At 53.0% G+C, this 24819-nt stretch overlaps 1 protein-coding gene across 1 annotated transcript in view; it reads right to left on the minus strand.

The window, feature by feature from the left end:
• Positions 1–24819, minus strand: part of LOC127586934 (autophagy-related protein 2 homolog A-like) — a 180832-nt gene that overhangs the window by 71168 nt on the left and 84845 nt on the right. The window contains 8 exon segments of the mRNA XM_052044963.1: positions 865–941; positions 1639–1709; positions 6507–6599; positions 7021–7127; positions 11219–11299; positions 12030–12229; positions 20467–20617; positions 22873–23027. Coding sequence (XP_051900923.1) covers positions 865–941; positions 1639–1709; positions 6507–6599; positions 7021–7127; positions 11219–11299; positions 12030–12229; positions 20467–20617; positions 22873–23027 — 935 coding nt within the window.

Here is a 24819-nt window from a genome sequence, read left to right on the forward strand (position 1 = left end):
GAGTGAAGGGGTGGGGAGAACGGCCACCAGCTGGCCTTGCTGACTCAGTGAGCGAGTCCGTCTGGCTGGACTTCAGCCCGACGCTGCTGATCTACGGTCACCAGGTGCAGCGCAGGGCGGGTCGCACGGAGGATCTCCTGGTGGATCTTCTCCTGGGCCTGCCCAAGCTGGCCATCCACGGGTCCTGGTGACGGGCGGCCGAGGGTTCCAGACGGTCGGCATGCCTGCCCGTCTTCCAGGTTTACGTCCGCGCGCGGGTGTCCTTGGAGAGGGAGCGCGCGGTCTCTGCGGGCACCCTGGTTGAGTTCCGCGCTCGGTGGGCCCCTCAGGGGATCGGGTGTGTCGTGGACGGTGAGAATGCGATTCTTCTCTGAAGTGTTGCGTGGTGCGCTCAGCGGGTGTTGCGTTGCGTGTGCAGTTCGCTGGTGTGTAGTCAGCGTTACTTTGCTGTAGTTCTGTAGGTGCTTAGTTTCTTCTCTTCTGTGTTAGTTGTAGTGTTTTGACACTGGTTGTCCTTTTGTAGTGTTTTTAGTTAATAAACATTTATTAAAAAAAAGTGAGTCTGCTCAATGCCCCCGGCTCTGCTCGGTTCCACCCAGCCCCTGACTGTGACGGCTCTGCCGTACGTACAGGGTGTCCGTGAATCAGGCGTTTGTAACCCTGGTGGGGGTGGGGGCGGTTGTACGTATACAACCCAAACAGAATATCCGCTGGGGTTAAGCACAAGGGAGAGTGAAGCGTAGGGTGGAGCAGGGAGGGTGGTGTCCGTCAGGGGGTGCTCGATATCAGAGGGGGCAGCCCTCTCCCAGTGCAGCGCCCCCCCCCCCCCCCCCCCCCCCGGATCAAGAGCGCGGTCCATCTCACCAGCTTCCCCGCCAGGTCTCCCTTCCAGGTGGTGATCACCAGCTCTAGCAGGTCCACATCCAGCACACACACGTAATCTGCAGGGGAGAGGCCGCGTCAAACCTCGGGCTGGCAACCAAGGGTAACGGGGAGGGGGTGAGGTGGTGGGGGGGGGCTGAGGCAGGGCCGTGGGGGTAGGGAGGGAGCAGGGTCAAATGTCGCCTACTGTAGAATGCTGGGTGGGATGTCAGAAAGGTGCGGGTCGGGGGGGGGGGAAGCACCACTGGGTGGGGTGTGGAAGAACGGGGGAGGGAGGAAGAGGAGGGGAGAGGAGGAGGGACGAAGAGGGAGAGGTAAGAGGAGGGACAGGAAGGGGAGGAGGAGGAGGGAGGGAGCGGGGGGAGGAGGAGGAGGGAGGGAGCGGGGGGGGGAGGGAGGGAGCGGGAGGGGGAGGGAGGGAGCGGGAGGGGGAGGGAGGGAGCGGGAGGGGGAGGAGGGAGCGGGAGGAGTACAGGAGCAGGGCAGGGAGGACCGTGGAGACGTGGAGGTGAGGGGGGGGGGGGGGGGGGGGTTGTGCGAGGGTGGGTCAGGCGCCCGAGGGTCCAGATATGACTGCGGCTGTGAGAGACACTGGGCGTGGCGGTGACAGGGAGGGGGTCTTGCTCACGGTGACCTACACACAAGGTGCCAGGTGTGGTGGGGGGGGGAGGTGGGTGTAAGTGAGTGGGCTGGAGGAGGGGGGTGGGGGGCTGGGGTGGGGCAGTGCACCGATACCACACCAGGGGGCTGCCGTACCTCGCTTCAAGTCCACGGTTTCCGAGCTGCACCTGTCGCACAGGTAGATGGCGGAGTCGTCCAAAATAAACCTGAGGCGGGGCAGAGAGAGAGAGAGGGGGGTGCTGGGGCTGACTGGAAGCAAAGGAGCACCCAACACTCGACGCCTGCTGCTCACCCACTCCGCCTGACGCCCAGAGACCCCCTTCCCCACCTCCCCGTGTCCTTGGCTCAAACCTCAACCCGAGACAACTATTCGACTGTGTTGGGCATCACGCCATCAACAAACGGGGGCAATCTCCCAGCCCACGGTCAGCAGCCTTGGGATTTCTCCTGTGACTTCCCTAGTTAGTGTCCCCCAAAACACCATGGCCTGTGTGAGTGCAGCAAGATCCCGCAGATTGCGTGGAGGTCTTGTTGGGTGATCGTGACGGAGGACTAATCATGGCCGAGCCAGGGAGAATGTGCCTGTTCTTGGTTCAGTGGTGGTGATGGAACCTTGTGCACCCACTAGGTAGGACAAGACTGCTGGAGGTTCACCCGGCAACAGTGTGGGTCACCCTCAATGCTGCACTGGGGGAGACAGGGCTGACTTACAGGGTCCTTGTAATGGGGACTTGAATCTCCGGAGGCAGAGATATGAGACAGGGGGAGCGTTAACTCACAGAGACAAGCTGACATTCGCTCCACTGGTGAGTGCTCTGGGGCAGTTTAAACAGACTGCAACCTGAACCCAACACAGATGAAAGCAGGCAGGCTGATATCCCATTGTTCACACTGACCAAAACTCCCCCCAGCTCTGGGTCTGTACCCTGTGGGTCTCAGCTCTCCGAGGGCCCGTCCCAGCGCCATGTAAATGCGGAGAGGGTTTCTGCCTCCACCCTCCTCTCAGGCAGTGAGTTTCAGACCCCCGGCGCTCACGGAGTGAAATAATCTTCCCCCCGCCTCCCCCCTCTAATCCCCCCCACCTGTTCACTGCAGCCTGTGCCCCCAGTTACTGCCCTCTCTGCTGGGGGAGATCAGCCCTTCCTGTCCCCCCCCATCCTGGCCTCTCAGGGTCTGACCCACCTCAGTTCAACCCCTTTGACCCAAGGAAAACCCCCCCCCTCCCCGGCCCGGACAGTCTCTCCTGCTGACAGGAGTCCCCCAGCCCCGACCAGGGCCCAGTCAGTCGCCCTCTGCACCCCCTCCAGCGCGCACCCCCTCCAGATGCCCCACACACCTTCTCAGAATCAGGATCAGATCTACTATCACTGTCTCACAACGTGAAATGTGTTGTTTTGCGGCAGCAGTGTAGTCCAAAGACATAAAAGACATTGGGCGACACGGTAGTGTAGCAGTTAGCGCGACGCTATTACAGCGCCAGCGATCGGGGTTCGATTCCCGCCGCTGCCTGTAAGGAGTTTGTACGTTCTCCCCGTGTCTGCGTGGGTTTCCTCCGGGTGCTCCGGTTTCCTCCCACATTCCAAAAGCATACGGGTTAGGAAGTTAACATGGGTGTAATTGGGCGGCGTGGGCTCATTGGGCCAGAAGGGCCTGTTACCGTGCTGTATAAATAAAGTTTTTAAGTTTTTTTTAAAAATGACTATAAATTACAAAATAAATAAATAGTGCAAGAAAAAAGAATAATGAGGCAGGGTTTATGGGTTCAGAAATCTGATGGCGGAGGGGAAGAAGCTGTTCCTGAATCGTTGAGTGTGGGTCTTCAGGCTCCTGTACCTCCTCCCCGATGGCAGTAACGAGAAGGTGGCGTGTCTAAAACCACCACGCAGCCCTCCCCCCCCCCCCCCGGCCTTCAGGGATCCACTCTCTGAGAATCATAGAACAGTACAGCACAATACAGGCCCTTCAGCTCACAATGTTGTGCTGACCTTTAATCCTCGCCTATCTAACACCTTCCTCCCACATATCCCTCTATTTTAAATTCCTCCATATGCTTATCTAGTAATCTCTTGAATTTGACCAATGTACCTGCCTCCACCACCGCCCCAGGCAGCGCATTCCATGCCCCAACCACTCTCTGGGTAAAAAACCTCCCTCTGATATCTCCCTTGAACTTTCCACCCATTACTTTAAAGCCACGCCCTCTTGTATTGAGCATTGCTGCCCTGGGAAAGAGGCGCTGGCTGTCCACTCTATCTATTCCTCTTAATATTTTGTACAACTCTATCATGTTGCCCCTCATTCTCCTTCTCTCCAAAGAGTAAAGCCTTAGCTCCCTTAGTCTCTCCTCATAATGCATGCTCTCTAAACCAGGCAGCATCCTGGTAAATCTCCTCTGCACCCTTTCCAATGCTCTCTTCCGAACCCTTTCTGATCCCCCCATTCTTCCACAGCTCGGTATCCTAAACATTCACTGTGTGTTCCCTCACCTTCAACCTGCAGTCTGTCTGCTGACCCGACCAGCCTCAGGGCTCCCTGCTCTCTCAGCCCTCCTGCCCCACCTGGTGGTGCAGTGGGGGGGGTGCAGCTCGACAGAGCGGGAGCTCCCCAGCGGCTCAGAAAGAGGAACTGAGATCCCAACCAGAGGGTTCGCTTGAAGTGAAAGTGGCAATGAGTCGTTGCTGAGGCTCCCTGAGACATAGATAGTGATGCTTGACGCTGAGAGCGCACTCAACACAGGAAGTGCTAGAAAAAGACTGTCAGCATCTAAATGACAGGCTGAAGTGTTGGGTCAGTTGTTTACCCAGACGCTGCACGGAAGCCCTTGGAGACAAAGGCGGCCACCTCCCTCGTCCGACCTCACTCTGCCTTGACCTCCCTACGCCTACTGGATGCTCCCACACCTCACCTTCTCTCCCCACCGTTCCCCATCCCTCCCTCTCTCCCCAATCCCTCTCCGACCCCCTCTCAATCTGCCCTCTCCCCACCGCCCGTCTCCCCTTCTCCCCATCCCCTCTTCTCCCGCTGACCCCGACATCTCTCTCTCTCTCTCGACGCCCACTCACTCTCTCTCTGCCCCAGTTCCACACCCACATTTCCCACGTTAACAAGTTCCCCATCGGCTGCACACACTGACGCCCAAAGCTGTCGAAATGTGGGTTTCCCTTCCTGCGGTCAGTCACCCTGCTCAGCAGTAACCCATCTGCTCCAAGCAGCCTGGTCAACTGCTGCAGAAGAACCTGCTGTTGGTCTCCGAGCGGTCCTAGTGCTCATCTGTCAAATCAAAGGATGCTGTAGATTACAACAGGATATTGACAGAAAGCAGAGCTGGGCTGAGAAGTGGCAGATGGAGTTCAACCCGGATAAGTGTGAAGTGATACACTTCGGGAGATCAAATTTGAAGGTAGAATACAATGGCAGGTCTGTTAGCAGTGTGAAGGAACAGAGGGATCTTGGGGTCCACATCCATAGATCCCTCAAAGGTTGTCACGCAGGCTGATAGGGTTGTTAAGAAGGCGTATGGTGTGTTGGCCTTCATTAGTCAGAGGATAGAGTTCAAGAACCGTGAGGTGAAATTGCAGCTGTATTGCAGTCTGGTCAGACCACACTTGGAGTATTATGTTCAGCTCTGGTCGCCTCATTGCAGGAAGGATGTGGAAGCTTTAGAGAGGGTGCAGAGGAGATTTACCAGGATGTTGCCTGGATTGGAGAGCATGTCTTATGAGGATAGGTTGAGTGAGCTAGGGCTTTTCTCTTTGGAGAGGAGGAGGATGAGAGGTGACTTGATAGAGGTGTACAAGATGATAAGAGGCATAGATCAAGTGGACAGTCAGAAACTTTTTCCCAGGGTGACAATGGCTAACACGAGGGGACATAATTTTAACGTGATTGGAGGAAGGTATAAGGGGGATGTCAGGGGTAAGTTTTTTTACACAGAGAGTGGTGGGTGCGTGGAACGCACTGCTGGCAGAGGTTGTGGGGACAGATACATTCGGGACATTTAAGAGACTCTTAGATAGACACATGAATGATAGAGAAATGGGGGGCTATATGGGAGGGAAGGGTTAGATAGATCTCAGAGCAGGATAAAATGTCGGCACAACATTGTGGACTGAAGAGCCTGTACTGTGCTGTAGTGTTCTATGTTCCGCGTTCACTCCTCAGAACAGCAGCTTCCAGTTCCACAGGCAAGGTGAGCGCCGCAAAAACTTTCCTGCCTGTATGCTGACCCGCCTCCTGACAGCAGGTTCAAACCTCGCCATGGCCCTCTTCTCCCTCTCTACAGCCCTCCCCACCACTGACAGCATCTACGTGAAGCACTGCCTCAAGATGGCAGCTGCCCAGTTATCACGGGCACATCCCTCCCCACCATCGAGAGTATCTACAGGAGGTGCTTCCTCAAGAAGACAACATCTATCATCAAAGATTCCCCCACCATCCGGGCTGTGCCACCTTCTCGCAGCTCCCATCGGGCAGGAGGTACAGAAGCCTGAAGTCCCCACACCACCAGGTTCAGGAACAGCTGGTTTGAGAACTGCACAACCCCAACCCTACCTCAGCAATGGAACACTACGGACCATCTCTGGCACTGCTGTGGTCTTGTCTCTGATTGTGGTTTTTTTGCATTAATGTCTTGTTTTGCAGAGTTTTTTTTCCCCACTGTCTTGTATTTCACTGTGTGTTTCGATGTACATGTGACTAATAAATAAATATCTTATATCTTGTAATAATTTCTGTTCTGTGTGTTGTCTGTACCTACGTGCCTGTGATGCTGCTGCAAGCAGGTTTTTCCCTGTACCTGTACCCCACCCTACTTGAGCCCATGACAATAAGCTGGACGGTGAACTCCACAAGGCTCTGAAATCACCGAGCTTCCTTATTCCAGCTCTGGCCACTGTGCCCTCAGTCGCCTGGGCCCTAAGCTCTGGCACTTCTCTGCCCCTCCTCCGTCACTTGCTGCCAGCTTGGGCCTGAGTGCACCCGTGCAGCACGGCGGCAGGTTTTACCTGAGGTGGAAGGTTGCTGTGTCGACGATGATGTTGCTGGACAGGGTGAAGGTCTCTGCAGTGATCAGCACACGCACCGGGAGGTAGAGGGGCCTGAAACCGCAAACCAAGACACCGCAGTCAGCCGCAGGAATAGGAAGGAGGTGGGATCTGATTGTAGGAGTCAGCCCAAACGCTGAGACGGAAACATGGAGCGCGCGGCATGAGGGAGAGGCGCGTGGTGAGGGAGGGGGGTGGCAGGAAGGGAGGGGCGCAGTGCGGGGGAGAGGCACGGGGAGGGAGGGGCGTGGCGGTGGTGGAGGGCGAGAGGGGGAAGGGTGAGGGGCGGGGAGAATGGTGGGTTACCCCTGGGCCAATGGCAGTGTGCAGGCATCACAGTCCCAGCCGACACCCCTCCAACAGCAGTCTGCGCTCCAAATGCCTCTGCACCAGAAGCTCAAGTCACCAGAGGGGGAGTATCCCCAGCGTCCCAGCCAGGGGTGGGGGGTGAGGAGAAAGCGCTCCGGGGGTTTACCTGTAGTCAACAGCACAGCTGAGCAGGTGGGTGTGCAGGATGGTGATCACAGTGGGAGGGATGTAGCCCAGGATTGGGTCGTCCAACACATCGAAGAAATCCATCAGCTGTTGGCGGGGGGTGGGAAACGAGCACAAGGTTAGGAATGGAACGGCGGTCTGGATTTGCCGGTACGTACCCTGCTGTCCGGAGGTGTCTCCAGCCGGAGAGGACACTACCCCCAACCCCCCCAATGAGGCAAATAAACCAGGACAACATTGCCTTTGGTCTCGGAGCGTGAGCTCGGGGTCTGAGCGGAGGTGGGCAGTGTGCTGACTAGTGGCTGCCATGGACCCATGGGAGCAGAACCCCCTTCCCTGCCGGGTGGGGGAGTGGAGGGGAGAGCCTCCCTTCTCCCCGTTGGCTGCACTGAAGTTGCACACACGGGGAGGTCAGAAAACCCTGCAAGCATTCCTAAGGTGCCAAGATCCAGCACCATTCATTCACGCACGCACACAGGATATCCCGGAGTGCTTCACAAAGAGAAGCCAGTTCTTGCACAGACACAGCAAGATCCCACAAATGGCAGCGAGTCGAACTGCCAGATGTTGTTACTCCGCTTCATCCAGGACATGCCCCCTACTCGTTACTACCATCGGGGAGGAGGTACAGGAGCCTGGAGATCCACACTCAACAATTCAGGAACAGCTTCTTCCCCTCCGCCATCAGATCTCTGAACGGTCCATGAACCCAACCTCGTTATTCCTCTTTTGCACTTTTTATTTATTTTGTAACTTATGGTAATTTTATGTCTCTGCACTGTACTGCTGCCGCAAAACAACAAATTTCACGTCATAGAAGACTGTGATAATAAACCTGATTTTGATTCTGATACAAATGGCAGGAATCTTAGCAGTGTGGAGGAACAGAGGGATCTTGGGATCCACATCCATAGATCCCTCAAGGTTGCCGCGTAGGTCGATAGGGTTGTTAAGAAGGCGTACGGAGTGTTGGCCTTCATTAGTCGGGGTATTGAGTTCAAGAGCCGCGAGGTGATGTTGCAGCTCTATAGAACTCTGGTTAGACCACACCTGGAGTATTGTGTTCATTTCTGGTCGCCTCGCTATAGGAAGGATGTGGAAGCTTTAGAGAGGGTGCAGAGGAGGTTTACCAGGATGCTGCCTGGATTGGAGAGCATGGTTTATGACGATAGGTTGAGCGAGCTTGGGCTTTTCTCTTTGGAGAGGAGGAGGATGAGAGGTGACTTGATAGAGGTGTACAAGATGATAAGAGGCATAGACCAAGTGGATAGTCAAGAGACTTTCTCCCAGGGTGACAACAGCTAACACAAGGGGACATAATTTTTAGGTGGTTGGAGGAAGGTATAAGGGGGATGTCAGTGTTAAGTTTTTTTTACACAGAGAGTGGTGGGTGCGTGTAACGCACTGCCTGCAGAGGTTGTGGGGGCAGATACATTAGGGACATTTAAGAGACTCTTAGATAGACACATGAATGATAGAGAAATGGAGGGCTATGTGGGAGGGAAGGGTTAGATAGATCTTAGAACAGGATAAAATGTCGGCACAACATCGTGGGCCGGAGGGCTTGTCCTATGCTGTAGCGTTCTAGGTTTAAAGGCTGGTGAATCATTTCCGTCTACCCGAGAGGGCAGACTGAACCTCATTTCCTTGTCTGAGCTGAAAGACAGTGCAAACGCACCCCACCACTCCCACCCCCACCCACCCCCAGCACTGGGAGCGTCAGTCTGAACAACGGGGCTCGTCTGTTGAGCAGTGTTCAGACGCCCGTTCTCCTTGCGTGTTCCCGGGACTTGGCTGCACACACTGCTCTTGGACTTGTAGGCAGGCAGCTGTCCAGCTGTCCACTCTACCTTGGGAGCGATGCAGCCAAGGGTCACCAGACTGACTCCAGGGATGGTGGGTTTGTCAGAAGGAGAAATTCGGCAGACTGCGGCTGTACCCACTGGAGCCTGAGGGGGTGGTGGAGCCAGAGATTCTCGCAACAATTAAGCAGCATCTTGAATCGACCAAGGGAGAGAAGGGCACGGACCAAGGACAGGTAAATGGGACTGGTATAATGGTCAGCATGGACACGATGGACCAAAGGGCTTGTTTCTGTGGCGTTCAGAAGGACGAGGGGTCATCTCACTGAGATGTACAGAATTCTGACAGGGCCTGATGGGGTAGATGTTTCCCCCAGCTGGGGTGTCTTGGACCAGGGGCCACAGACTCAAATAAAGCAAAGGCCACTCAGGACTGAGATGAGAAGAAATTTTTACACCCAATGTCAGAGTGATACAGGCCCTTCGGCCCAAATTGTCCACGCTGACCAAGGTGTCTTCCTGAGCTAGCCCCATCTGGCCTGTACATTTCTAAACCTTATCTCTTCATGTACCTGTCCAAATGTCTTTTAAGATGTTGTAACCGTACCAGCCTCAACCACTTCCTCTGGCAACTTGTTCCACATACCCACCACCCTCTGTGTGAACAAGTTGCCCCTCAGGTCTCCTTTAAATCTGTCCCCTCTCACCCTAAACCTATGCCCCTAGTTTTGGACTCCCCTACCTTGGGAAAAAGACTGTTACCGTCCACCTTATCTATGCCTCTCCTAATTTTATGAACTATAAGATCACCCCTCATTCTCCTGCGCTCCAAGGAATAAAGACCTAGCCTGGCCAACCTCTCCCTGTAACTCAGGCCCTCTAGTCCTGGCAACATCCTCATAAATCTTCTCCGTACTCCTTCCAGTTTAACCACGTCTTTCCTATTACAGGGTGACCAAAACTGTACAGAGTATTCCAAGTGCGGCCTCACCAACGACTTGTACAACTGCAACATAATGTCCCAACTCCTATCCTCAGTGCCCTGACTGATGAAGGCCAGCGTGCTAAATGCCCTTTTTACCACATTATCTCCCTGTTACACTGCTTTCAACAAACTATGCACTTGTACTCCTAGGTCTCTCCGTTCCATTACACTCCCTGCCATTCATAGTACAAGTCCTACGTTGGTTTGACTCTCCAAAATGCATCACCTCACACTTATCTGTATTGAAATCCATTTGCCACTCCTCAGCCCACTTCCCCAACTGATCAAGATCCCCTGTAATCTACAATAACCTTCCTCGCTATCAACAACACCTCCTAGTTTCGTAGAACACCTGCGCTCTGTGCGTAACCGCGATCTGCATCTCCCCGTCACCGGTCACTTCAACTCCCCCTCCCACACTATCACTGATATGTCAGTCCTCGGCCTCCTCCACTGCCGGGAGAATCCCAAGCGCAGACTGGAGGAACAGCACCTCATTTTCCGTCTCGGAACCTTGCAGCCTAACGGCACGAACATTGAATTCTCCCATGTTAGGTAATCCCCACCCACCCTTCCCCACACACCCACCCCACCCCCACCCCCCACCACCCCCCCCCACCCCCACCCCCAACCATGGCTCTTCTTTCCTTCCCTTTCCCAGCCTTTTCCCCTCTCTCTCCTTACCTGTGACCCGTCCCCCGGTGGATCTGCTCTCCCCTCCTCCCCAGCCTATCACTGTCTCTTACCTGCATCTACCTATCACCACCCTGTGCCCACCCCGCCTCCTCTCTTTTGTCCACCTATCACTGCTCTGCTTTTCCCTCCTGTATATCGGGCTTCCCCTTTTCCTATCTTCAGTCCTGAAGAAGGGTCCTGACCCCGAAACGTTGACCGCCTGCTTTTCTCCACGGACGCTGCCTGGCCCGCTGAGTCCCTCCAGCACCATCGTGTTTCTCGCATCTACAGTCCTCTGTTTCCCCTAATTTTGTACCATCTGCAAACTTACTGACCAAGCCTGGTGCGGTGGCACCCATTCTTTGGTATTCTCCACAGCAGGGCTGTGAAGAGCTTCTGAGCACATTCAAGATGGGGATCAATCGTTTCTTTGGATATTGAAGTAGTGGAGGGATCGGAGTAAATGCAAGTAGGTGGCACCGAGGCAAACGGTCAGCCACGATCTCGTTGAATAGCAGGGCAGGCACGAGGGCTGAATGACCTCCTGCTGCCCACTGCTCCAGTGTGCCCAAAGGCCAAGCTGCCTCTCGAGTGGCGCACACACCGAGCTCCTTCACCGACTCTGCAGGGGAGAGAGGAGGGGATGTCCTGCGGTCCGGGAGGTCCCAGGAGGGAATGGTTCGGCGGGAGGTGTGCGCGTCCCTGCTGCTGCTCACCTGCTCGTGCCAGCTCTGGTTGGTGAGTGCCATCCGGTGACACAGGGTCGCGCCTTGTAGTCTCAGAGCGACCAGGAACTCCTGGAAACAGGAACGGGAAGGTCAGGAGGAGAGGTGAGAAGCCGCGGCGGCCGCGCTCCTGGGCTCACTGCACGCGGCCGTTGGTTTCCGAGCATCCCACTTCCCGCGACCCAGCGCTGCCCCTCTGTACAGGCCCCACGACTGGGTGGATCCGACGTTGAACAGCACGGGCTGGGGACAGTTCCCAACCCGTCGGCAGCACCACAGTTCAGTACGGTCCCACAGAACTCTAATGCTGCCTGTCAGATCAGGCTGGTCCGGCACCCAGCGCACTCCTAAACAGCCCACTGACCGGGACGGCATGCTCCCAGGCGGGCCAGGGTCGGTGCACTCACACGTGGGCCGGGCATGGCGCACTCACACGCGGGCCGGGGTTGGTGCGCTCATAGAGCCCACCGTCTGGGTGCAGCGTACTCCTCACACGTGGGAATTAGGGGAGTAAACACAAGCTGTTGGGGATGGATCAGCACATAGGGTAGCCTGTCCAAGCAGCCAGCAGTGGCTCAAAGGGCCTCTGTTCTACAATGACGTACCCACTCCTTCCTCTTTGCAAATTACCTTACATTCCTGCACCCCAGTGACAGCCCCGGTACTGATGGACACAGCTCCTCCCCACATACCCTCACCAATAACAGCACCGAACACCGTGATTAGATGCTCCCTCAACCTTTCAGCGACACTGCGCAGACAGACCTTGCTCCCGAGCACGGTCCTGCAGACGGACGGATACCTTGATGTTATTTGTGGTGTCCAGCGTGGTCTTGATGGCTGCAGCGAGCATCCGCAGGCTCCTGTCTCTCCGCCCCGGGGCCGCAGAGGACGTGGTGAGCAGCCCCTCCTCCGAGGACAGGATGGTCGGGGAGAGCCCGGCTGGGGCAGTGAAGCTCGGCACTTCCAACCTCTCCGGCAGGGGGTAGTCCTCTACGTCAGCTGTAGGGCAGAAAGAAAGCTTAATGCCCTGCCGAGCAGAGGGGATGGGAGGTAGGTCGGTGCTCTACAACCTGTGCAGGGAATCAGAGAATTATCACCGCACAGAAAGAGGTCACTCGTTAAGTCAGAAAGCTGCACAGCAGAGGAACAGGTCCTTCGGCCCAATTCGGCTATGCCCATCTAAGTTAGTCCCATTTGCCTGTGTCAGGCCCACTTCCCTCCAAACCTTTCCTATCCATGCACCTGTCCAAGTGTCTTTTAAATGTAGTAACTGTACCCGCCTCTACCACTTCCTCTGGCAGCTCGTTCCATACACCCACCACCCTCTGTGTGGAAAAGATCCCCAGGTCTCTATTTAAAAATCTCTCCCCACTCACCTACTGTTAGACACCCCTACCCTGGGGGAAAGACTGTGGCCATCCTCCTTATCTGTGCCCCTCATGATTTCATAAACTTCTAAGTCACCCCTCAGCCTCCTACACTGCAGGGGAAAAAAGACCCAGCTTATCCAGCCTCTCCTGATAAGACAAGATTTCTTTATCAGTCACCTGTACATCGAAACACACAGTGAAATGCATCTTTTGCGTAGAGTGTTCTGGGGGCAGCCCACAAGTGTCGCCACGCTTCCGACGCCAGCATAGCACGTCCACAACTTCCTAACCTGTACGTCTTTAGAAGGTGGGAGGAAACCGGAGCACCCGGAGGAAACCCACGCAGACACGGGGAGAATGTACAAACTCCTTACAGACAGTGGCGGGAATTGAACCCGGGTCGCTGGTGCCGTAAAGCGTTATGCTAACCACTACACTACCGTGCCTGCCCAACTCAAGCCAACAGCCTGTCCTAGTCAAATCACGTAAATGCCAAGGCCAAGGAAGCTCACCAGCGCCTCTACTTCCTCAGGAGGCTAAAGAAATTTGGTTTGTCCCCTTTGACACTTACCAACTTTTATCAACGCACCATAGGAAGCATCCTATCTGGATGCATCATGGCTTGGTACGGCAACTGCTCTGCCCAGGACCGCAAGAAACTGCAGAGAGTTGTGGACACAGCCCAGCGCATCACGGACACCAGCCTCCCCTCCTTGGACTCTTGTCTATACCTCTCGTTGTCTTGGCGAAGCAGCCAGCAGAATCAAAGACCCCACCCACCCAGGTCATTCTCTCTTCTCTCCTCTTCCATCAGGCAGAAGATACAGGAGCCTGAGGGCACATATCACCAGACTTAAGGACAGCTTCTACCCCACTATGATAAGACTATTGAACAGTTCCCTTACGAGATCGACTATGACCTCACGATCTACCTTGTTGTGACCTTGTACCTTATTGCACTGCACTTCCCCTGTAGCTGTGACACTTTATTCTGTACTGTTATTGTTTTTACCTGGGCTACATCAATGCACTCTGTACTAACTCAATGTAACTGCACTATGGAATGAATTGACCTGCACAATCGGTACACAAGACAAGTTTTTCACTGTACCTCGGTACAAGTGACAATGATAAACCAATGCCAATACCCTCCAAGTCCCAGTAACATCGTTGTAAGTCTCTTCTGCACCCTTTCCAGCTAAGCGATATCCTTCCTGTAGCTGGGTGATCAGAACTGCACACAAAACTCCCAGTGCGGTCTCACCAAAGTCTTGCACAGCCATAACACGACATCCCAACAATGAAGGCAAGCGTGCCAAAGACCTTCTTCACCTCCCTTCAGCCTATCACTCCCTATGATCATTGCTGATCAGGTCATAAACTCAACTTCATACTCCCACCTGGTAGAGGAGGCGAATGGCATACTTGCCTCCGTCGGTCAGGATTTTAAGGATAGAAGCCGGGAAGTCATGCTGCAGCTATATAAAACCTTAGTTAGGCCACATTTGGAGTATTGCGTGCAGTTCTGGTCACCCCATTACAGGAAGGGTGTGGAGGCTTTAGAGAGGGTGCAGAAGAGGTTCACCAGGACCATAGAACACTACAGCACAGAAAACAGACCATTCGGCCCTTCTAGTCTGTGCCAAAACTAGTTCCGCTAGTCCCATTGACCTGCACCCAGTCCATGACCCTCCAGACCTCTCCCATCCATGTATGTATCCAATTTATTCTTAAAACTTAAGAGTGAGTCCACATTTACCACATCAGATGGCAGCCCATTCCACACTCCCACCACTCTCTGAGTGAAGAAGTTCCACCTAATGTTCCCACTAACCCTCTCCCCTTTCACCCTAAAGACGCTGCATGGATTAGAAGGCATGAGCTATAAGGAGAGGTTGGACAAACTTGGGTTGTTTTCTCTGGACCGTCGGAGGCTGAGGGGAGACCTGACAGAAGTTGAGAAGATTATGAGTGGTATAAATAGGGTAGACAGAGTCTTTCCCCCCCAGGGTGGAAATGTCAAATACTAGAGGGCACAGCTTTAAGGTGAGAGGGAGAAGTTTTTTTTTATTACACAGAGTGTTAGGTGCTTGGAACGGGCTGCCAGGGGAGGTGGTGGAAGCAGACACGATAGTGGCATCTAGGAGGGATTTAGACAGGCACATGAACAGGCAGGGAATGGAGGGATATGAATCATGTGCAGGCAGATGGGTTTGGTTAAAACCAGTGAAGATTGGCATCGTGGTCAGCACAGACATGGTGGGCCGAAGGGCCTGTTCCTGTGCTGTACTGTTCTGTGTTCTATCTGCCACATGTAACCCTTTTCAATCATAACCAAGTTCGGCCAGAAGCAGCATGGCTGATCTCAGCTTCCTCCTGAGATCCCCACCGATCTAGAAACCTGTCTTCAGCCAATGTGAGTCACTCCACATGTCGTCGAACGAAGAGCTGGAGCCACAGAGCCAGACAACACCACAGCTGTACTAGTGAGGACCTGCACTCGGGATCAAGAGCTGGCAGCGATGAAGGGCAGTCGGTATATTTCTGGGTCAGTGTAGTGCGTGACTTGGAGAGAGCCTGCATCTGGCGTTGCTCCCCTGTGTTCACTGCCCTCGTCCTCCGTGGTCGAGGTTACAGGTTTGAGAGGTGCTGTCGGAGTAGCTGGCCAAGTAACTGCCGTGTATTCTGTAGATGGTGCACACTGCAGTCACTGCGCACTGGAGGCGGAGGGAGCGGATGACTAGGGCTGGCTGTGCCTCTAGCCAAGTTTCCAGTCCAGTTACAACACCACCGTTTACCCCACAATGGGGAATATCGCTAAAAGGAGAACAAATCCAACCCGACTAATTATCAGCCAAACAGTCTATGCCGAATCAAAGTGTCACTGACACTGCTGTTAAGGGATATAGAACATAGAACACTACAGCACAGTACAGGCCCTTCAGCCCACAATGTTGTGCCGACATTTTATCCTGCTCTAAGATCTATCTAACCCTTCCCTCCCACATAGCCCCCTATTTTTCTATCATTCATGTGTCTATCTAAGAGTCTCTTAAATGTCCCTAATGTATCTGCCCCCACAACCTCTGCAGGCAGTGCGTTCCACGCACCCACCACTCTCTGTGTAAAAAAACTTACCCCTTATACCTTCCTCCAATCACCTTAAAATTACGTCCCCTCGTGTTAGCCATTGTCGCCCTGGGAAAAAGTCTCTGACTGTCCACTCGATCTATGCCTCTTATCATCTTGTACACTTCTATCACGTTACCTCTCATCCTTCCTCTCTCCAAAGAGAAAAGCCCTAGCTCGCTCAACCTATCCTCATAAGACATGCTCTCCAATCCAGGCAACATCCTGGTAAATCTTCTCTGCACCCTCTCTAAAGCTTCCACTTCCTTTCTATAATGAGGCGACCAGAACTGAATACAATACTCCAAGTGTGGTCTGATCAGAGTTCTATAGAGCTGCAACATCACCTCGTGGCTCTTGAACTCAATACCCCAACTAACGAAGGCCAACACTCCATATGCCTTCTCAACAACCCTGTCAACCTGTGTGGCAACCTTAAGGGTTCTAGGGACGTGGACCCCAAGATCCCTCTGTTCCTCCACACTGCTAAGAGTCCTGCCATTAACCTTGTATTCTGTCTTCAAATTCAATCTCCCGAAGTGTATCACTTCACACTTATCCGGGTTGAACTCCTTCTGCCACTTCTCAGCCCAGCTCTGCATTCTATCAATATCCTGTTGTAATCTACAGCAACCTTCTACCCTATCCACAACACCAGCAACCTTTGTATCATCAGCAAACGCACTAACCCACCCTTCCACATCCTCACCCAAGTCATTTATAAAAATCACAAAGAGCAGGGGTCCCAGAACAGATCCCTGCAGAACACCACTGGTCACCGACCTCCAGGCAGAATACGCTCCATGTATTCTCCAATAACCTGGGGACTCATCTGGTCCTGATGCAGGGTCTCAACCCGAAACATCGACAATTCCTTCCCTTCCACAGATGCTGCCCACCCCACTGAGTTCTCCCAGCAGATAGTTTGTTTCTCCAAAAACTTGCTCACCTAATATCTCTAAACACTGAATTCCAGAGGAGAGGTGAGAATGACTGTTCTTAACGTCAAGGCAGCATTTGACAAAGTGAGGCATCAAGGAGCCCTGGTAAACCTGAATGGACATCAAGGGGAAAACACTCCAGTGGTCGGAGTCAGACCCCACACAGAGGAAGGTGGGTGTGGGTGTTGGAGGTCAGTCATCCCAGTCCCGGGACATCACTGCAGGAGTTCCTGAGGGCAGTGTCCTGGGCCCAACCACCTTCAGCTGCTTCATCTGTGACCTTCCTCCCATCGTAAGGTCCGGCATGGGGATGGTTGCTGATGACTGCACAATGTTAAGTTCCGTTCACAGCTCCTCGGACAATGAGGCAGTCTTCGGCAAGATTTGGACCACATTCAGGTGTGGGCTGGTAAGTTGCAAAAGAAGTAGTGGAGCCACAGAAGCAGCAGGCAATGACTACTGTTACGAGCCAGGTTGCTACTTGGTGAAAGTCCCTTTAAGGCACCTGGACAGTAGTGTAGTAGTGTGTGTGGTGTTATCGAAGGACTGCAAGACTATAACCAGAGCATACTGGCTGTTTGCACGGGGGGAGGGGGGAGAGAGTTGGGGGGGGGAGAGAGAGAGTTGGGGGGGGAGAGAGAGAGTTGGTGGGGGGAGAGAGAGAGTTGGTGGGGGGGGAGAGAGAGTTGGTGGGGGGGGAGAGAGAGTTGGTGGGGGGGGAGAGAGAGTTGGTGGGGGGGGAGAGAGAGTTGGTGGGGGGGAGAGAGAGTTGGTGGGGGGAGAGAGAGTTGGTGGGGGGGAGAGAGAGTTGGTGGGGGGGGAGAGAGAGTTGGTGGGGGGGAGAGAGAGTTGGTGGGGGGGGAGAGAGAGTTGGTGGGGGGGGAGAGAGAGTTGGTGGGGGGGGAGAGAGAGTTGGTGGGGGGGGGAGAGAGAGTTGGTGGGGGGGGAGAGAGAGTTGGTGGGGGGGGAGAGAGAGTTGGTGGGGGGGAGAGAGAGTTGGTGGGGGGGGGGGGGGGGGTGGAGAGAGAGACTGATTGCCGGTCTCTGTATCTATGGATGAAGAACAATAGCTGTGTCTGTCACCATACAATCCACGTATGGATTTTTGGAGCAATCTGTGGAGTGCACTTTGCCGTTAACCTGCACTGGGAAGCAGGTATATCTGTGGGCAGCCACGAATCGAGTGCTCTCGGTGTGGCAGATACTTCAAAACAAAGCAATGGAGATCACCGGTGATTGAGGTGTCGTATAGGTTCCATCGTGGAACATGTGAATTTTGTAAATTCTCTCTACATTCTCTCTACAACCTACTGTGGTTTTGCAAAAGCCTTTGCTCACATTCTACCTTATGACTTGCTGAACTTTGAGAACTATTCCCAGACTTGGGGTTTGGGAATTTGCCACACACACACTTTGAGTTTACTTTTGGGGTCAATGTTTGCCCCTGGGTGCTCTGGATTCCTCCCACATCCCAAAGGCATGAGGGTTGAGAGGTTCATTGACTGCTGTAAGTTGTCCCCAGTGTGTGGGTGAGGGGTAGAAACTGGGGGCGGGGGACAGTTGATGGGAATGTGGGGAGAATAAAAACGTTTTTACTTTTCTTATTATTATACATAGTTATTAATAAATAGATTCTAACACTTATACATGGCTCTGTGTTTCTATTGTTGCTGGTATGTAACACTGCCTCCAACAAGAGAGAGTCTAACCACCAACCCTTGGTATTGAATGGCATTACCATTGCTGAATCAGCCCACCGACATAAATACAGTGCCTACAAGAGCAGAATGGAGGCAAGGTACTTTAACTAGCTTCAAATCAAAGCAGCTCACTTAATCAGCACCTCATCCACCACCCTAAACATTCACTCCCTCCACCTCCAGTGCGCAGTGACTGCAGTGTGCACCGTCTACAGAATACACGGCAGTTACTTGGCCAGCTGCTCCGACAGCACCTCCTAAACCTGTAACCTCGACCACGGAGGACAAGGGCAGTGAACACAGGGGAGCAACGCCAGACGCAGGCTCTCTCCAAGTCACGCACTACACTGACCCGGAAATATGCCGAGTGCCCTTCATCGCTGCCGGCTCTTGATCCCGAACTCCCTCCTCAAACGCACCGTGGGAGCCCCTTCGTCAAAGTGCCACCTCGGTTCAACCACGGATCCTGCCCACCTTCTCAAGGGCAATTAATGATGGGCAGCACACGCTGGCCTTATCCTCAAAAACAGATCAAAAATTTCCGCTGTGCATGCCTGTTCCATTTTCGGGGTCAGTGCTCAAGATTTACTTTAAACATTCATGCGCAATACAACAGCACTTTAGAAAGGACCATTAGGGTGAGCATTTTAATTTGGGTTTTGTAAGTGCCAGTGATGGGAAGAAAAGCAGCCAGCAGAAAGAGAGACACTTGTTTAATGCAAACCAATGTCACAGTGCAGATACCAAATTCATTAAGTATTCAAGGCTGGAAGGTGGTTACCACAGCAGCACAGGGAGGGGTTTCACCACAGTGTCACAGAGTTGTACAGCACAGAAGAGGGCCCACCACATCCATCTACAGCTCTTCACACAAGGCAGTGGAAACTCGCTTGTTCCTCACCCACAGAGATTAGGGGACAATTCAGGCTCTGAAGACTAACAATGAGGTATTGGCAAAGTGACATGGAGCAAAGGCCAGAGAAATGGAACCGATGTGGTTATCAACACGAGGAGCAGGCCCAAGGGGTTTAAGAGCCTGCTCCTCTTCCTCGGTAACACTGGCACAGCTGTTAGAGCCACCGACTCACAGCTCCTGAGACCCAAGTTCGATCCTGACCTTCAGTGCTGTCTGTGTGGAGTGTGCGAGCGTTGCCCCTGGGTGCTCTGGATTCCTCCCACATCCCAAAGGCATGAGGGTTGGGAGGTTCATTGACTGCTGTAAGTTGTCCCCAGTGTGTGGGTGAGGGGTAGAAACTGGGGGCGGGGGACAGTTGATGGGAATGTGGGGAGAATAAATTGGGGTCAGCGTAAATGGGTGGTTGATGGCCAGCACACACCGTGTGACATTCCCGTGTGGTTTTAAAGTTGACAATGTTTGGAGATCTTCCACCCTCAAACAAAATAAAAAGTCAGCTATACAGCAGGGAAGCAGGCCCTTCGGCCCAACTTGTCCATGCCGACCAAGGTGCCTACCTCAGCTGGTCCCATTTGCCTGCGTTTGGCCCGTGTCCACTTAAACCTTTCCGATCCATGAACCTGTCCAAATGTCTTTAAACGTTGCAACTGTACCCGCCTCTACCACTCCCATCAGCAGCTCGTTCCACATACCCACCACACCCTGTGTGGAAAAACTTGCCCCTCAGGTCCCCTTTAAATCTTTTCCCTCTCACCTTAAACCCACTGGTGAACTCAAGGCAACTGGAGCTTAAGACTGGGGGAGCAACATCGCAGCAGTGGCTGAAGAAGCCACTTGACCCAGCTAAGTTCTCAGATCCCTTGGGTTTATGTCGGATGCACAGGTGACAAGGATTTCCCTGATCTCGGAATCAGACCAATCGGCTGGCAATCAGGAGCAGGAACGCTGGCTGATTTCCGCTCCTTTCCCCCACCCCTCCCCACCACCCTCCCTCCCTAAGTCCAGAGTCACTCACCCAGTGAGCACCTCTGACTATGATACAGCAACACTTTAATCTCATCCCCTCGAGAGGGCTTTGCTCCCAAGCCTGAAGTGCTACTTCCAGGAGAGGACGGCATTGACACAACTCCCCCCACCCCTGCCCCATGTGCTGGTCACAGCCCCTGGGTTGCAACACTACCTTTCTGGTAGAGAGCTACTTTGCTGGACTCGATGCAGAGGTAGCCCAGGTCCAGCTGCCCCTTGTATTGCGACACGCTGAAGATGGTGCCGTTCTCCACGTCGAGGACCAGTTCTCCGTGGACCCCGCTGACTGACTTCCCCGCTTCCCCCTGCAAAAGGAGAAAACAAAACCAGCGTCAGGTTCCCAGTCCAGGATGGGTGGGAAGCACCAAGGTACGAACACAAGATTTGGGAGCAGGCAATCTGCTCCCCCATTCATTAAGATCTGGTCTGGCCTCAGTTCTGGTCTCCTTACCTGAGGGAAGGCTTTGGAGGCGGTGCAGAGGAGGTTCACCAGGTTGATTCCGGAGATGAGGGGGTTAGCCTATGAGGAGAGATTGAGTCGCCTGGGACCAGACTCACTGGAATTCAGAAGGACGAGAGGGGATCTTATATAAAATTATGAAAGGGATAAGATAGAAGTAGGGAGGTTGTTTCCACTGGTAGGTGAGACTAGAACTAGGGGACATAGTCTCAAGATTTGGGGGAATAGATTTAGGACGGAGATGAGGAGAAACTGCTTTTCCCAGAGAGTAGTGAATCTGTGGAATTCTCCACCCAGGGAAGCAGCAGAGGCTACCTCATTAAATATTTTTAAGACACAGTTAGATAGATTTTTGCATAGTGGGGGAATTAAGGGTCATGGGGAAAAGGCAGGTAGGTGGATCTGAGTCCACGGCCAGATCAGCCATGATCTTATTGAATGGCGGAGCAGGCTCGACGGGCCAGATGGCCTCCTCCTGCTCCTATTTCTTATGTTCTTAAAATCTGACCTTCCACCTTGGCTCTATTGCCCTGTGTTGCCCCTCGATCTGCTTCATACCCAGGAAATGTCCATCGCGGGCACAGCCCTCCCCACCATCGGGAGTATCTACAGGAGGCGCTGCCTCAAGAAGGCAACATCCATCATCAAGGATCCCCACCATCCGGGCCGTGCCATCTTCTCACAGCTCCCATCGGGCAGGAGGTACAGAAGCCTGAAGTCCCACACCACCAGGTTCAGGAACAGCGACTTCCCTTCAACCATTCGGTTCTTGAACCAACCGGCACAACCCTAATCCCTACCTCAGCAACGGAACACTATGGACCACCTCTTGCACTGCCATGGACTTGTTTTTGATTGTTTCTTTTGCACTAAGGTCTTGTTTATACATAGTTTTTTCTCCTTCTTCAATGTTGTTTCATGTTTGTATAATCGATGTACAATTTATGTTCTGTGTGTGGTCTGTACCTACGTGCCTGTGATGCTGCTGCAAGCAGGTTTTTCACTGTACCCGTACCTCGCTGTACTTGTGCACATGGCAATAAACTCAACAACTTGACAGGAGGTCATTGAACCCCATGACTAGATCGCAGCTGCTCTGCAGTTTAACTCCATTTACTTGCCTTAGTTCCTTGTCCCAGAGCTTCAGGTTTCTAGGTGTAAATATCACTAACAATTTGTCCTGAACCAGACATGTAGATGCTACGGCCAAGAAAGCTCACCAGTGCCTCTACTTCCTCAGAAGGCTAAGGAAATTCGGCATGTCCCTGATGACCATCACCAATTTTTACAGATGTACCACAGAAAGCATCCTATCCAGATGCATCACGGTTTGGTACGGCAACTGCTCTGCCCTAGACCGCAAGAAATTTGCAGTGAGTTATGAACGCAGCCCAATCTGTCACACAAACCAGCCTCCCCTCCACTGATTCCGTCTACACTTCCCGCTGCCTCGGGAAAGCAGCCGACATAATTAAGGACCCCCTCCCCACTCCGGACATTCTCTCTTCTCCCCCCTCCTGTCGGGCAGAAGATATAAAAGCTTGAGAGCACGTACCACCAGGCTCAAAGACAGCTTCTATCCCGCTGTTATCAGACTCTATAGCGGACCTCTTGTACACTAAAAGGTGAACTCCTGATCTCCCAGTCTACCTCGTCGTGGCCCTTGCACCTTATTGTCTGCCTGCCCTTTCTCTGTAACAGTAACACTACTGTATATTCTGCATTCTGTTTTCCTTCTTACTACCTCAGCGTACATATGTATGGAATGATCTGTCTGGATGTTCGTTGCTCCAGATTCTCTATCCTTTACCTCTCCTCAGTCCACCAGTAACCTACTGGCCCCTGTCGCACCACTCCACCTTTACACTGGCCATCCCCCCTCTCCACTCTCAGTCCTGGTGCAGGGTTCTGACTCGAAACGTCGACTATTCCTTCCCCTCCCTCCACAGATGCTGCTCGACCCGCTTAGTTCCTCCAGCAGATTGTTTGCTGCTCTGTGCCCGTGATCCTGGATTGCTTCAGGATAGGTTTGCACTGTGCAAACTCTGGGCGATGCCGTGGCTGACCAAGGCTCGTCCTTCCCTCCCGCAGCCAGCTCACCTTCGAGTCAGTGAGAGCAGTGACCCTCCCTTTTCCGACATTCACGATGGCCGACAGAAAGCTCTGCGTTTGCCCTCTCCTTCCCTCCATCTTCCTTCTCCTCCCAGACTCTTCAACCGAGTAGAAGTGGGAATCTTCATCTTCCGAATCAGAGTCTAGAGAAAGGAGAACTTGTAAATTCTCAAAGCCAACAAGCCACACACCCAAGGCCTCACACAATTCATTGTCATTAGCTAGTTCCTAATCAGCTTCCGGGAAATAGATACAATCGTGGTATTTAAGAGGCTGTTAGATAGACACATGAATATGCAGGGAATAAAGGGATATGAATCAGGTACAGACAGAAGAGTTTTAGTTTAATTCAGCATTGAACATCACAAATAGCCTGTCCTGGTCCAACCACATAGATGCCACGGCTAAGAAAGCTCACCAGCGCCTCTACTTCCTCAGGAGGCTAAAGAAATTTGGCGTGTTCCCATTGACCCTCACCAATTTTTACCGATGCACCATAGAAAGCATCCTATCCGGATGCATCACGGCTTGGTACGGCAACTGCTCTGCCCAGGACCGCAAGAAACTGCAGAGAGTTGTGGACACAGCCCAGCGCATCATGGACACCAGCCTCCCCTCCATGGACTCGGTCGACACTTTTTAATGTCTCGGTAAAGAAGCCAGCATAATCCTGAAAGCATGTACCGCCAGGCTCAAGGACAGCTTCTATCCCAGTGTTACAAGACTATTGAACAGTTCCCTAGTACAATAAAGATGGGCTCTTGACCTCACAATTTATCTCGTTATAACCTTGCACTTTATTATCTACCTACACTGCACTTTCTCTGTAGCTGTGACACTCTACTCTGTATTCTGTTATTGTTTTACCCTGTACTACCGCAATGCACTGTTATGAATTGATCTGTATGAACGGTATGCAAGACAAGTTTTTCACTGTACCTCAGTACAAGTGACAATAATAAACCATTTCCAATTCCACTGTGCTCGGCGCAGATGTTGGGGGCCGAAAGATTTGTTCCTTCGCAGTACTGTTCTATGTTCTGATGTATCGCCACTGCCTTGGGTACATTCCTCCCATTTCTGAAGCATATAATGGGGTCCTTATCTGCACATACAACAGGCTCAAGGGACCAATGGCCTCCACCTTTTAAATATGCAGCAGACACAAACAGCTGAACTGTCTACAGGTCCTCCCCAGGTTACGGCAGGGTTCTATCCCCAAGGGCTGCTCGTCTCCCGGACAGCTCGCGAGTCAGAAATGCAGCAGCGAATACAGTCCCCGCACGGCAGGAGATTCCTGCAGCCCCACAGCAGCCAGTAAATCCATCCCACCCGTCTCCCAAACACTCGTTTGTATGTATGGGCTGTACACAAGTCGGGCATTCGTAAGCTGGGGAGGACCTGAACTCCAGTGTTAACGTAACCGTCTCAAGTGGGTCAACAGCCTCTTCTTTCCTCAAAGGGCTGAATGGCCTCAACTTACACAATAGACTGAAGAGAGTGAGTGGCCTGCTCGAGTTCAAATGAAACAGACCTGAAGGGGGACTGAACAACTCCTTCCTCTGCCTATGTAACAGGCATGACGGTCTGAACAGTCTCTTCCTGTTCCTTTATAACAGCATAGAAAGTACAGCACAATACAGGCCCTTCGGCCCACCATGCTGTGCCGACCTTTAAACCTCGCCAAGACTATCTAACCCCTTCCTCCCACATATCCCTCTATCTTAAATTCCTCCGTATGCTTATCTAGTAATCTCTTGAATTTGACTAATGTACCTGCCTCCACCACCACCCCAGGCAGCGCATTCCATGCCCCAACCACTCTCTGGGTAAAAAACCTCCCTCTGATATCTCCCTTGAACTTCCCACCCATTACTTTAAAGCCACGCCCTCTTGTATTGAGCATTGGTGCCCTGGGAAAGAGGTGCTGGCTGT

Source organism: Pristis pectinata, chromosome 38 (genome assembly GCF_009764475.1).
Source record: "Pristis pectinata isolate sPriPec2 chromosome 38, sPriPec2.1.pri, whole genome shotgun sequence".
Classification (NCBI taxonomy): Eukaryota; Metazoa; Chordata; class Chondrichthyes; order Rhinopristiformes; family Pristidae; genus Pristis; species Pristis pectinata.